General features: G+C 43.3%; 1 protein-coding gene across 1 annotated transcript; it reads right to left on the reverse strand.

Moving 5' to 3' along the window:
- Positions 1-579: 579 nt before the first annotated feature.
- Positions 580-14856, reverse strand: FUT10 (fucosyltransferase 10). The gene is made up of 5 exons (XM_036403603.2): positions 14681-14856; positions 12577-12780; positions 11620-11905; positions 5392-6227; positions 580-4138 (listed from the first exon to the last, which is right to left on the reverse strand). Exons 2-5 carry the CDS (start codon positions 12655-12657, stop codon positions 3914-3916), a joined length of 1428 nt encoding a protein of 475 aa, XP_036259496.1. The 5' UTR covers positions 12658-12780; positions 14681-14856; the 3' UTR covers positions 580-3913.
- Positions 14857-14999: the final 143 nt, after the last annotated feature.

Raw genomic sequence — 14999 nt, forward strand, 5'->3', positions numbered from 1 at the left:
GGAGGCAGAGCACTGTAGGCAATGAGCAACCCAGCTGCACAGCACTCTGCCACAAGACAGGGCACTGTTAAGGGCTCATGGATAATGGCCAGGGGGTTGCCAAACACAAAGGGTAGCATGGGGGCATCTGCTGCAGACCACCTCAACAAGAGGTGGAGCAACTCTTAGGAAATTGAAGGAAGCTTCACTATGGCAGGGCCAAGTGTTCCAAGTGACATTCCCCACTAGCTGTAGCTTCTGGTAAGGCCCTGTGTTGGGGTACAAAAAATCCACTGGGAGTGGAGCAAAAAAGGGCAGCAGCTGCATGGGGATGCACCACAGGCAAGACACACAAGACAGGGGTGTGGTGGAGTATGAAATATAAATCCCAATATTTCCAGGTGGACGTGCCTGGGTTTGTCTGACCCTCGCTGCTGGGCCAAAGGCGGCAGCTGTGCTGTTTCACCTCAGAGACACCTTTGGCTGGCTGGGTGCTGCAGCTCGGCACTTGGAACAAATCCAGGCAAAGTAGTAACTCAGTTTACCTCTGGTGGAAAAGGTTCAGGCAACGGTGAAGAGAAACAGGAGAGGATTCTATCACAGAGTTTTAATCCAGAGTTTTATTCCAGCATGACAGACCTCTGAATCTTGTAACAGCTCCCAACAGAATCCTGACCGCATGGTCCCGTCTCCTTTTAAGCCCAGGGACAGGGGGAGGGGAAAGCAGAAGTTGGCACACCTGGGGAGTTGGGATACAGGCATGGCACAGCACAGCCCAGACAGGGACTTGGGACCTCAAAAGGTACGACAGGGGAGGGCCCAGATGAGGCTTCTCCCAGCTCCTTCTCACACTCACCTTAGCTGTTTCCCTGCAGCCTGACTCCAGATACCACTGCACTTCCCCAGACTTTCCCAGTCTCACCAGGGAGATGCTGCAGATTTCTGACACCTCCAACTTGAATGCAGGCATCTTCTGAAAGGGTCTTGAAGTTTTGTACTTTAAATGCAAAGGTCACTGTGGGCTCAGAGGCCACAAATATTTATGACTCCAGAGGTAGCTGACAGGTGTGGGTTCAGTGGAATAAATGCAAACCCATAAGGAACTGTCCTTGTCATGTCAATATGCCACACCAGAGAAATCAGGACATCTTGTTACCACCATGTAAGAGGCTGGGAAGCATGCACTTCATACAGAATCAGATGTTCACACAGAATCAGCTCTCATTTTTGGAAGTACAGAGTTTTTCTCAACTATTCTGCTATTGTCTTTCTAGGGCAAAAAGAAACAAAAAAAAGAAAGGAACTGTACCATCTGTGTCTGTGAAACAAACTGCATCCCTCTGTTGGCTAGAATTACAAACCTGTACATGGCAGGAAAGCTAGCAAATCTGCTAAATAAAAAAATCTGCTTTTTCCTCCTCAATGCAGTAGTGGGAGAGAAGAGCTCAACCTAGAATTCATGATGGTCAGTCTTTCTTACACTTGATAATGTTGCACAAATTCTTGCCATAAATCTCCTAGAGTGATGTTCACAAACCCTCCATCCAGCACAAGAAAAAAGATTCTAGAAGGTAATTAAAAAATGAAGAGGCCAAATGGAGATTGCTCTGAACTAGTTTGTGGGACCCAAGAGTTTACCCTGTAAAAAGAATGCACTGTGAGAGGACTAACAATTAAACCACAGTACACCTCTAGGCAACTGCTCTGGAGACTCATCTTTCTACTGTGTACAGCAGTGGATGAACATGCTACCTCTTCTGAAACAGACTGCTGACCACTTGAACTATCAGAATGTGGGTCGCAATCCTTCTTTCCCTCACACTCCACCAAATTAAAATGAAGGATAACAAAACACTAAAAATTGAGATAAATATATCTTTGGGTAATATCTATATTATCCAGACTGCTCAAGATGGTCAGAATCTGACAGATTCCACCACGAAAACACAGAAAGAAATCCAGTTGTGTAGTTCCTGAGGTCTTTAAACAACGTGGCTTGAGAGTTTTGGCCAAGGAGACAGCAGAACATCACAAAACAAAACAAAACAAAGCAAAACAAAACAAAGCAACCAAAAACACAGTAACAACAAAAAGCAGTCTTTCATGTTTCTTTATCATCCTGGGAGGTGAAACAGACATTCATGGCAACAGATAGGCATTCAGCAGCTCCCTTTGCAAATGTTTTGGTGTTTATGTCCAGTTTTCAGCCCTGATCTAGGGAACCCTGTAAGTCACTTTAGTTAACGTCACTTTCCTGAAGAACTTCATTCGTGGAGCCTAGTCATCATTTGCACTGCAGACCACTGGGGAAAGTGTTTAAGATGTCCAACAGATGCTGTGTGTCACACTAGGAAAACACTAGTGGTGAAAAATTTCAGTGGGAATATTTTGCTTCATCAAAACTAAATACATTCTCATAGAAACAATACCTGATACTAATGACCAATACTCTATTGTTCATGGCCACGAAACTCATGTTTCCTTTAACAGATTTAAAAGTAATTAAAAATTCACCAGCTATTTGTTGAGGAAATTTCTAGTGAGGAAACTTTTCCAAGGTAAGTAAATTTCACAGCTCAATTTCTTGGTGTAAATGCTATTCACACCCTTCTGCATTGCCACTATTTGGCTACCCCTTCATAAAACAGAAGTGTGTTGGACAGAAATTTTAAAATAGCCTGGTGCAATGAACAATTCCATGGAAAATTCACACAGGTGAAAATCTGCCTTTCCAGCAATGTAAAGAATCCTGGATTAGTGATTCCATTTGCCTGCATCATCATATGTGAGCATGTGTACGAATCAGTGTCATTCATCTGAATGGCTTCACACAGTTACTGCCATTTTTCAGATCCTCTGAAAATTGACTGAAGAAACAGACTGAAGTTGAAAGAACTTGGAAAGAAAATCGCAACAGTCTAAATACTAGGCAAAGGTGTGTCTTTTGGCAAGTGATGATTAAGATCACCAAATTTTATTCTTCATCAGATTAAGAAATTTGAGATTTTGTGTATTAAAACAGGAAGGCTGCCTTTTTCTCCTTGGACCTACTGAAGACTTCAGCACCAATGGACTCTGTATTATCCCTGCCCTTTTAATTGTATAATTTCCTGTTTATACACGATACAAATACTACCATCAGAATACAAATACATCATCAGAAAGGCAAGAAGATAAATCAGATCTAAGCCAACCCTATTTCTGGGGAGTAGAGATACTCATGTGCTCTGCTTATTTTTAGCAAAAGATGGTGGGTAAATCTGAGCCAGCACGTTTTCATTCAATCTGTCCCCGGACACTAACAGATGGTGCTTCCTCGTGCCAACCACTAATGTACGTTATATTGGCACTCAGTGTCAGGACACAAAGCCTGCCAAGTCGCTGCTTAAATCTGCTGATGCCAGGAAATTTGATAATAAACAGCTAGCCAGGGACACAGTCCCAAGTTTTTAGTCCACCTCCAAAGCAGCACAGAAGCTGTATCTCTGCAATGGTGTCAGCTGCTCCGCACCTTGTGACTATCAATACAGCAAAAGAGGGTCCTGGACTGGGGAAAAAGGGGTCTTGAGACTAAGCAGGTATGTATCTAAAGATGAAGGGAGAGCCATCTGCTTCAGGGTAATTAGCTGTGTGCTTAAATCTGGGCTTTGAGAATCCTGACAACCAGGACCTTAATGCCCGAACAGTTGAACAAATGACAATTAATATAAATCATTCTAAATATAAATATATGCATATATATGTGCATATATTACCTGGCAGAATTATTTGACTGTTTAGCATTTCTCAGTGCCCCTTGAGCACTGAACATACTAAATTCAGTCTCACAGATCTACTTCCCATGGCTACTAATCCTAAATGATAAGGTCACCTGCAAAAGAAAATTCCATAGAACTCCTCTGAGGCGCTCACTCATTTTACAGGTCCATTGTGTTTATTCTTTGAATACAAGCATCCAAAATTCTTCAGCTGTAAAATTCTTGTTCCTTTCCACCAGGTGCCTCAGTGCCCAGGCTTCTTTCTTGGATTGCTCGAAGCTTGGTATCCACATCTTTTGGAGAGAAATCCAGCCAGGGTTTGACGATGAGAACCAGAATGCCTCTGGTCTGGGGCAGCTCAGATGATTTACCTGAGCCTCCCACCTCTGGGGCAGCCATCCCTGGCAATGAAGACAAATAAAAGGGGTTATTCAGGGACCCAGGCAAACAGAGAAGAAAAGTGCTATGCCATTAGTAAACTGTCAAATCACGTCAGTTACACTCTTCTTCCTGCTGCAGGCTCTACCCATGTCCCTGTGGAAGGCTATCCCTAAGTGACTGGGACAAGATCAGTCATGCTGACGAGTCATGCATCTGAGTCTCAGATAAGGTTTGGCTGCAAATGAGCAGCACCAGCCCACACAAAATTAAATTACAAGACAAGGAGTTACATTTTCATCATTATAGTCTGGTTTCATTTTAAATATGCACACACTTACTGAGATTCTTTTTCTAAGGGAAAAAAAAAATCCATTAATCTGGCCAGTAGAGTAAACTGGTCTTCATCATTTTACTGACCAGAGAGCCTCAAAAGCACAGGGAAGGAATATCTGTATCTATCTATTCTCTACCTTTCCATGGCTGCATTCCTAACTCAAAGAGAGAACAAATGTCCAGATTTGCACCGGACTTAAACAGAAAAGTCTGGTTAAGTGTAATACTTGCCAGTTTGTAATTCTCATCATTTCAGCTCACCTTAATAACTTCAAAAGTTTTCTCCATCTCCCCTCTACAGGCTGACCATTTAATGTATTGCTCAGATGGTTATCAGCTAAAGTACAGCTTCTCACAAACACACAACCTGGCTTAAAAACTGTTTCAGTGTTTGGTCACCAAATGTGCTCACAGACAATGGCATGTGAATGTACCCACAAATATATAGAAATTGACAGTGATAGAGTGCTTAAGACAGATCAGAAGACACGGATCTCTAGTTCAGTTCCCTCTTCTAAACAGGTGTAATCATATATAATTGCCTAGGGCAAAATTGAGTTTGGTCTTAAAACACCTCCAAGGATAGAGATCCCACAACCTTTCTGGACAACCTCTTTCCAAATGTTCCAGATCATCTGAAGAAGGTCAACATGTTAGGCTGCTTTCTGCAACATGACAAAAAATCTTCTCCCTGAACAGCTAAGCCTGTAGCTGAAAATGATCACCAGTTCAGTGGTCAATGTCATGCGCTCACACACTGCACTGCAGCACTGTGAGGAACACACATTCTCAACACCTGTTTACATGAGGATGTACAACCCAATGGCACTTGAATACCATGGCTGTCAGCTAGCTGGAAATCTGGTAACTTCCTGGGACAAACCTGACCCTGATGCCATTTTAAAGCCTCTCTGGGACACAAACACAAATTCACACATACCTTTTCTTTCCGTCTGATGTTTTCCCACACTCTGTTACAAACCATGCACTCAAAGGTGTCAATGTAATTGTCCTGGGTGATATCCTGCACTCCCCACTTGCGTTCCTTCATTGTTCTAAGCAGTCTTGGGTTGGAAATGTCCCCTTTCAATTTCCATTGTAGGTAGGACTCATATTCTTCATCATTTGTATCCAGTGTTTTGATATAGTGGGCCAGATCTCGAGGGTGTGAAAAACTGGATACCAGGATTGCACTCTTGTTACTAGGAAGCCAGTCTACAATGCTGGGAGACCCAAAGTACACTGGCACTACTCCCAACTTCAGTGGCCGCCAGAGTTTTTCAGTGATGTAATCTTCACAGATAGCATTTTCAAAAGCAAGAATGAACTTGTACTGTGCCAGTATTTTTAAAAAGTTTCCATCATCCATGGCAGCTGGATTTCTGAGATGCTGAGGAAGGTCTCTATTATGCAAACATTCTCCATAAGAGTCTACTTCAATGTGGCACATCAGCTCACGCACATAGCTGTCCCGGTCAGATGGGGGGTTGCAGTCAGACTGCACGTACACAAGCGGTGCAAGCCTTTTCCTCAGACTGTTTTTCATCTGCAGGGGGATCATGAACCTCAATGACTTCAAGACTTCTACACCCTCAAGATACTGAGTGGTCAGCGGCAGGTGAGAGTTGCGGCTAAATGTTGCAGTGTGGTTGAATAAGGTGATGGTTGCTTCATGGAAGAGTTTGTAGTTGTTTTTCGGTGACTCTTCATGGAAAAGGGCCCAGTCATGATAGTCTTTACGAGGGAGAGGTAAACTGTCTATACTGAAGTCAGTACCTAGACAAAAGCAAACAGTGTTCATCCTGCTCTTATCTATCATGTGACACTAACTACAATGACAGAAGTCTAGTTTTAATTTAGTATCAGTGCTACAACCATCACATTTCTGACACTATAAGGCAGTTATTTCAAACAATGCAATTAATGCAAAGGCACAAGAGCATAATGACAGATAAAAATGAATTGCATAGCAGAAGAACCTAGAGAAGTGGAATCAGTAGTTAATATTAAAGTGGTCTCCTTTCATGTCATATTAGTTTAAAGGCCTCTCATTTCAAAGGATCACTAGGAATTCCACATTTTAATGCACTGAAATGAGACTAGTAAGATGTTTCATAATCCCCTGGTTCTCTAAACAGGGGAACAGATGGTATTTCCTCTGTGATGTGAAGAAAATGGTTACCACAGAACTCAATTTGGTTCTAGTAATAAAACAACTAAATGGATGCTAAGATCCTGGACAGGATTAAGGAGAAAAAAATAATTACTTCAAGTTTTTAAAAGACATCGTACTGTAGAGACTTAGGAACTCTTAACTTTTCAAAGAGGAAATTAAGAGGTGATGTATCACAACTGCCTACCAGATACATAAAGAAGTAGCTTCTGGCAGAAGATAGATCCTCAAAGTAATGCCAATAGTAGAAGAAGAATAATGTCTAAACTCAAAAAACAGTCAACTGCAGAAATTGGGAAAAGTGTGGTCGAAACCTTAGGACAAACCTAGATGACTTTCTCAGAGGCTGGTCTGTACAAAACTGAGTTAAAAGTACCAGTTCATTAATGCGCTGCTTGCTCTCCCTTCATTATTACTGCACTACACTCTCACAACCAGCCTTACTGCAGATTATATGCAAACTTGCCCCATTTCTGTCAAGATACTTCCTCACTGTCCTAGAACTGTATCTGTTTTCTACTTAAGAAAAGGCACTGAACATACAAAACTTTTAGCTAATACTGTCAAGCAAGACAGGTTCAAAAACTGAAACTAACACTGAAGAGCTGGTTCAGAAAATATCACAAATTCTTATCTTCAGATAAACTACCATCTGTGGCAGCCTAACCTTTGTGTAGCAAACTCCATGGATGGCTGCATCTAGGACAATTGGGAATATAAGGTCTTAAACAAGCTGTGTTCAAACCAACTAAGGGGAATGGCCAGTAAGGAGCAGATTCTCTGGAGGCAGAGTAATGCTTTCTCCATGCCAGCTTCCCTCTTTCACCATAAGACAGAGATGCACAGTCACAAGAAGCAGGGTCAAACAGTGGCCATATCTCTACAGGGGGCTATGACCACAAACAACCACAGAGCACCTCAACTCTGACCAGGAACTCTCCATAAGAAGACTGCACATGCCTTGTACTGTTGCCACATGCCTTGTACTGTTGCAGACACAAAAAATTCCCATCCCCGGGAAGGGATATAGGTGTTCCCATGCCAATTTAAAAGTATATAACCCAGAACACTCTTTGTTTTGCAGGCCCCTACCCTCAATGAATGAGGACTGCAACCATCACTCCTACCTCAGACATCAAAATTGCAATGATCAAGAATCATCACTGGATCCATCAGAGGTGGTCTTTTTCCTCTTCACTATCTACTTCCTTCCTTTTATCCCTTCCTCCTCTTTTTCTCTTTCTTTTCCTTACATATTTTCTTCACGAGATTTTTATACTTTCCTAGGAAAGAATCAGAAGAGCCATATACCTCCTTTCCACTGCAATTAATTTGTTTTGAAATTAACCTGGCTGATCTATACACACCAGTCATCCAGAGTGGTTTCATTCTAATTCATCCAAGGAATCTATTAAAAGGTACCTCAGTTACCATCCTTCAGAGGTGGGTCCTAACACCATCTCACTCACACTTGAAACTTTTCACTCTCCATTCTACAGTGGTTTGAGGTCTACCCCTGACCTCAAACCACTGATGGCAAAAAGAAGGGGGTGCTAGCAAAAGTCTTACACAGAATACTGATCTAAAAATGAAGATATAAACAAGATTTTAAAAAATGCCCAGTGGTCCTTGCAGCTATATGAGCCTGTCAAAATTACTCCAAGGACGACCTTATAAAACTAATATGAGACTTCATTACTGCAGCAGAGACAGAAGTTAGCTGTCAGTAATATAAAAATCTCCTATAGAGCAAGATCCTTCAGGAACATCAGGTGGGGATGTTTAAGGCCACTAAACAGTGACCTTCTGTCTTCTGCTCAGGTCCTAAGTCCTCAGCACTAAAAGGACAAAAGGGTATGCCACTCAAGGAAAAATGCTATTTGTTTCTTCTGTTTTTGATGTGTTATCTTGTTTTTGATGTGTTATTTTATGACAGAAGAAGGTGACGAAAACTGAAAGCTAATCAAATTCTCATGGAGAAATTCATAAAGTCTATCTGGCTTTGAAAACACTTTGTTTTAGGCGATGCCACGAGAAGAAACAGTGCATACCTACAATAATCAAAGGCTGTGGATTGAAATCACAGCACTGCAGCTCGGTCTCTTACAAGGGTGCTCCCTCTTTCAGGTAGTATTGCAGGGAAAAGGGGATGGAAACACAGACAAGAATGAGAGAAAGACAAAAAAGCAACACATAAAACTTACCAAACTAGGAGACAGTTAAGTCAGGCAAAGAGAAATGTAAAGAAAAATGCACCATAAAATCACAGAATCTCAGAATCATTTATGTTGGAAAAGACCTCCAAGATTATCAATTCCAACCTTTGACAAATCACCACACTGTCAACTAGACCATGGCACTTAATTCCATGACGAGTTGTTTCTTGAACAACCCTAGGGATAGTGACTTCGCTATCACCCTGGGCAATCCATTTCAATGTTTAACAACCTTTTCCATGAAAAAATTTCTCCTGATGGCTAACCTGAACATCTCCTTGGTTCAGCTTGAGGCTGTGTCCTCTCATCCTGTCACTGGTGGCCTGGAAGAAGAGGCCAACCCTCACCTGGCTACAGCCTCTTGTCAGGGAGTCATCAAGAGTGATAAGGTTACCTCTGTGCCTCCTTTTCTCCAGGCTGAACAACCCCAGCTCCCTCAGCCATCCTCACTGAACTTCTTCTCCAGACCCTTCCCCAGCTTTGATGCCCTTCTGTGGGCATGCTCCAGCACCTCAATGTCTTTTTTGAAATAAGGGGCCCAAAACTGGACACAGTACAGATCAGAGTGCATCAGAATGACTGAATTTAATACAACACTTAATCGACCTCAGTCCAGCAAGAAGACAAAAAGGATTAAAGGGAAGATAACATCAGCATGCCCCCTACCTCTTGAGATGAAGGAAATAAGGAAGCACATGATGAAATAGAAAAAAGTACCACAAGACTAGAATTATGAGCAATTTCACTTCCTCACTATTAATTTGCAAATCTTAGATATGCAGAAGAGAAATATATATGCTGCTAGGAGAAGTTATGCATTTTAGAAGACATCTTGCATTCAGAAGTCATACTCCAAGGACTCAGTGCTCCAGTACAGAACAGCTGGACATCCTTTCTCTCTTAGGAACAACATCCCTGAGGCCCTGACAGATCCAGCTCATGCTGACTCAGTCACATTGACAGCTCATGCTAAATACTACATTCTATGAATTATGTGACACTGAAAAGGTGGAGCTGGGAATCTCTCCCAAAAGCTGAAAAAAGTCTAGCAAGGAGATGCCACATTTCATTTCAAAAAAAAGACAGTGACACTTGACAAAGTTATCACCTACACTGAGGGGCTCCCCAGGCCAGGACAGTGAGTCAGGACAAGCTGCAGAAAAGTTGGTGTTCCTAACAAAGCAGTTGTGCTGGGAAACATCAATATCCTTTGCACAGTGCTTTTCTTAATCTTTGGATCATTCTTCTCTTGACTAGCTTACTGATCAAGTACTAGGGAAATTATTGCATTTTTTTGGAAGGTCAAACTATGTTCTGATCCAGCCTTAGCATGGAAATTCAGATATCAAATTTTCACTCAGCAGGCTCTTTAGAGGGAAAATCTGTAAAAGTAAAATATGCCTTTTTGCAGACTCACAGCTCACTGCATCATGGCAGGGGGGAGAGAGGGAGAGAAAGAGAGAATGAAAGAAAAACTCTCTGTTTTGGCATTGTGAGATCATTTAATGTGGTTTAAAAATAAGTAACAATTTTGCATATTTTGACACTTTTCTTTACAAAATTCATAGGCATCATCACTATAAAAAGAAAAAAAAAGCTACAGGGAGAGTCTTATGCCCAGTATAAATTGTCTTTTAAAAATGTGAGAGTAAACTATGTCCAGAAGCCTGCTAAAAATGAAGAGCAACAATCCTTCTAATACTGAAAAAGACAAATGAAACTACTACTAGAGACCAAAATCACCAGACTTTACAGCTTTCCTGTCATACAATCCAGCTTTCTTTGTCTTTAATTGGGTCAGCTTTTAATTCCTTTGCTGTTATTCCTTTGCTTTCATGATTAACCACCATATCATCTGATAAAGCTGACCTACTTGGAGATCTAAAAAGATCAGTGATGAGAAGTTTTTCTTTCACTGATAACAACAAAGCTTAGGGCACTTCTTCCCTTTATTTCCAGTTTACCTGTATTCAGATTGAGCAAATGAGATTCAGTATCCTGATTTATTTTACTTCCAGACAAAATATCTGAACATACCAGTCAGAGAAAAGCATTTGAATTTATTTTTCCACCTAAAACTTGGGCTTTCTTTCAAAAAACAACTGTATGGGGGGAAAGAACAAAGTTGATGAAGTAAGATCTACTTTTAAATGATGCATCTTTCATGCTCTGTAGACTCACTTTACAGTGTATGTAATGGGAAGTCCCTGGCAGAGCCAAAGCAGCTCAGAAGGTTGCACTAACTGTTGCTCCCTGTATGGAATCAATAGGTTTCTTTCACTACATTCCATTTAGAGTCTGCTAGTAATTTCTTGGCACATGAGGCAGGGGAGTTGCATTGTTACCAGAGAATGCATTATTTTTAGACAAAAGACTTGCACAAGTGCAACAAAGGCCTTGTAGAGCATCTGCTAGGGGTGACAAGCCAGAAGACTGGAAAAGGTTGGCTTGATCTCAGACTCTCAGACTCAGACTCAGATCTCAGTCTTTAAATGCTTTGGCAATGACATGAAATTGTCTTTTCTTCCATGAACGGGGGTACATGTGATTGGAAAGCAGCATGAGACAAGGCATCAGTCATACTGCTGATGTACATGGTCACTCTTCAGAGTTGTTTTACAGAGCACTTGTAATGGTATTCAGCACCAAACAAAGTTTAACCCAATGAGCTGCATAAATTTCCTGTTCTAAGTCATTGCCACCTAGAATATTTAAACCCTATGGGGAAAGAACTAAGCAGGAGTAAAAGTTACTTCTTTAAAAACAAATAGATTCTTACCATAGAACAGAAATGCTCTTGTCATCTGATTGTGCTGGTAGGCCTTGTTTATAGTAAAGAAGCAAACATCCTCTCCACACTGACTGAATCTCCCTGTCTCTCCAGTCAGGGGAGACCACCAGAGCAGGACAGGATAGTGATTTACATCAGACTCTGTCTTGAAGATGCTGTGGAGTTCCTGCTTCTTAAACTGAAAAGCATGTCTCTCCCCAGGCTTTAATGGGCTGCTGTGTAAACTGGAGATTACTGACACCTTATTCTCTGAATTGCCCAGTTCGGTGATAACCTTCAGGGAAATAAACATACATATCACAACACATCACTGTCATTAGCCAGGACATCTACTTGCAATCCAGAATTAAGGTATCAAGCACTAAGTCAGTATGTTAAGTTTCTGTCAGTCAAACGGGATGCATTTCACCGACTGCAAACATGAGGTCATACGTCAGAACAGCAAAAGCTTTAATTTTAAATTGTAAGGAGAAGGCAGAAAATACATTTCTGTACTGAGACATGGCCACATAATGTGGGACTTAACAACACAACTTCTGCTTTCTCCCTGGAAAATGCATAGGATAGAAAACAGCCCTTCAGTAGCTAGGTTTCTTCTGAAAATTAGCTGCTAAAAAACCCATTACAGCCTTGTCCCCCAGCCTAAGGAGTTCAAACACGTGAACAGAGGAGGCAATGCAGGATAGAGGCAAGACAACATGGCATGGTATGTTGCAAAATTGCTGAGAAACTCCTCCAGGAGCTAAGGATATATGCAAGAAAAGTATTCTCTGGGTTATGTCATTTCCAGAGTCAGCTATCACCACAAGGCCAACGCTGCTAACAAAGTAACTCCTGGTGAAGCACTGACTGGTATGGAAAATGTCTGTCACCTCTCTCATGTGACAGAATTGTGCCCTGCTTTGACAGCAATCTCATATATACCCCACCCCCTTGCCCCTGTACCTGGAGTGTCAGCACAAGGAAAAAGGCAGCTGCAAAGCAGAAGCAAGATGCCCAAAGTATCCTCCTCCTCATCCTAATCATGCTGCACTACCAGGCCTGCCAGAGCAGTTACATCTAGGCATTAGGAAGGTCAGCTCATCCAAAGTCTTCACTCTTTGCTGCTGGGCTTTCCCACTTTATCCTTACTGCTCTTCATGGTGACTGCTGCAGAAAAAGAGTAGAGCATCAACACAGACAGCGCCTTCAAAGCTCAGTGGTTAGTTCCATGTCTACCCATAGCCTTCTCTAGGTGCCAGAGCCACATTTTCAGCCAGGTATCCAGAAAGCAGCCTGCACAAGACAGCACTCTTGCTTACAAAGCCCCAGGCACATACTCTCCCTGTAGACATCCTGGACATCCTCTCATCCTTGTAGTGAGTGTAAGGAATGCTAATGGCACTGGCTCAGTACAATGTGAGGGCCACTGCTTTCATGAGTTTCAGATGTCAAGCTGTGCTGCTTTTCAGCAGACTCACAAACAGGGAATAAACGAAGGACTTTCCTTCTCTGGGCAATCTCTGAAAATGCTCCTGGAAAGGCACACAACTACCTGGCCTTGGACTTACTACATTTCAGTCTTCTGTGACTTCTCTTCACAAACATAAAGAAAGCTCATGGAATATGCTCTGTGTCCAATGCATAAAGAAAGTAGCCACACAATACACACACAAACCCAGTTAAATTTTAAAAGTTCCCCTTTCTGAGTAATCTGCACCTGTGTTGGTCTGCCTCTTTTCAAATAACTTTCCCTTCCCCAGTGCTTTTTTTGGCTTTCAGAGAACCCTACTGTTTTCTTGCATGATAGATGTTTCTGCACAAAAATCCCAACTCCTGGCAACAGGAGAAGTTGTAAAATTCCAGCCACATCTTGAAAAATAAAGATAAAGGATGGTAGAAAGATAGGAGTGTAGCACTTCACACAGAGATGTGAAGTTTGAAAATGGGGGTGTTCTGAAAATTCAGAGATATGACAATGAAATTTATGCTCATTTTCCTGCCAGCTTTCCCCCATCGTAATCCCAATCACAAAGTTCTAAAGCCCTGACAAAGAGGGATGGGTCCCAAACCTACTTCCTGCTGTTGTATTATCAGGGTGGTGCTGACAGCTAGAGGATAAAAATTATTCTTTTTCTGCTCCCACTGACACATGAGTTCATCCCTTTCCTTCAAACATCAAAAAGGCCTCTTTAGCAAAAGCTGACATGAAACCCTGCAGGGCAATTCTGCTCTGCACAGGCCAGCTGCTTTTGAAGGTCTGTGTGGGTGTGAAAGTGCATGGCTGCCAGTTAAGTGCTTCTAAGATCAGGCAGGATTCTCCATAAAGCCTCTGCACCTTCTGTGCCTCCTGCAGTATAGCCAAAAAGTAGCACCAGGAGGGGAAGGGGATGAATTCTGCCCACTGCTGTGTTGGCACACCTGGAGCTGGACAGTATTTTTAACACCACATATCTTACCAGGCCAGTGTATGGCAAAAAGCAAGATTCTGATGATCCACTGAACACCGCCCTAACCCCTGCCCTGGTAAAAGAGTAGCAGTAATTGTCACATTTTCAGGTTCTAGAGGGGAACTGATCACAGCATGGGTGTACTCCACCTATTAACCCAGGGTACCACTGAGCCACTTCATTTTTGCATCTGCGGTCCCCAACATGCAGTACTTCTGCCCAGCACTGCGGTGCGTGCTTGGACTGGGCCAGGCAAGGAAAGCTCTGTCCCGTCCAGCGCCACTGGCAAGGACGACCTTGCAAAGCTTTCCCACCTCTGTCAGGCTGAGCGGCGGCCCTGAGGACTTGAGGAAAGAAGGATAAATAACCACCCCAGGCTGCTCTGCGGGAGCAGCAGCTCCCAGCAAATCCTTCCAAACTTCCTGCCAGCTCTGGCCCCCGCCTCTCCTTCCAGCTCTGTGTCGCCGCAATTCTATGGGCTCAGCATCCCAGCCGGGGTTTTTCCCGCTCCCCTAAACGCTGCCCCTTCCGTTCCCGAGGCTCTGCGCATCCCGCAGCCCCGGCCCTGCTCCCACCGTGGGTCGGACATCCTCCGGCCGGGGGCCCGCCGCCGTACTCACCCCGAGAAACTCGCTCCCGCCTCACCGCCACCGTCTCCCTCTGGCCGGGTCTGAGGGGTTTGGGGTGTTTTGCTGCTTTTTTTTAACTTTCAGCTAGCGCGCCCACTTGGAGCGCGGAGGGGCGGCGGGCGCGGGGCGGGGGCGGTGCGGATGCCGCCTCCCTCCGCCCAGCCGCGGGGGCGGGGAAGGGGTCGGCTCTGCCTCGGGCCCCCGGGGCCTGCACAGGGTACGCGGAGGACTAATCGCCATGAGAGCGCCATCACTTCCACCCCACCCGACTGGTCTTCTGCAAACCCTCACTGCAAGATCTCACCCAGTT

Source organism: Molothrus ater, chromosome Z (genome assembly GCF_012460135.2).
Source record: "Molothrus ater isolate BHLD 08-10-18 breed brown headed cowbird chromosome Z, BPBGC_Mater_1.1, whole genome shotgun sequence".
NCBI classification, from domain to species: domain Eukaryota; kingdom Metazoa; phylum Chordata; class Aves; order Passeriformes; family Icteridae; genus Molothrus; species Molothrus ater.

Coding starts and splice junctions, on each gene's coding strand:
- FUT10 (XM_036403603.2), bottom strand. CDS start 12,657: ATGATTAGGATGAGGAGGAGGATACTTTGGGCATCTTGCTTCTGCTTT. Junction 11,906..12,576: donor TCCTTGTGCTGACACTCCAG/GTACAGGGGCAA, acceptor ATTTCCCTGAAG/GTTATCACCGAACTGGGCAA. Junction 6,228..11,619: donor AAGAGCATTTCTGTTCTATG/GTAAGAATCTAT, acceptor GCTTTTGTCTAG/GTACTGACTTCAGTATAGAC.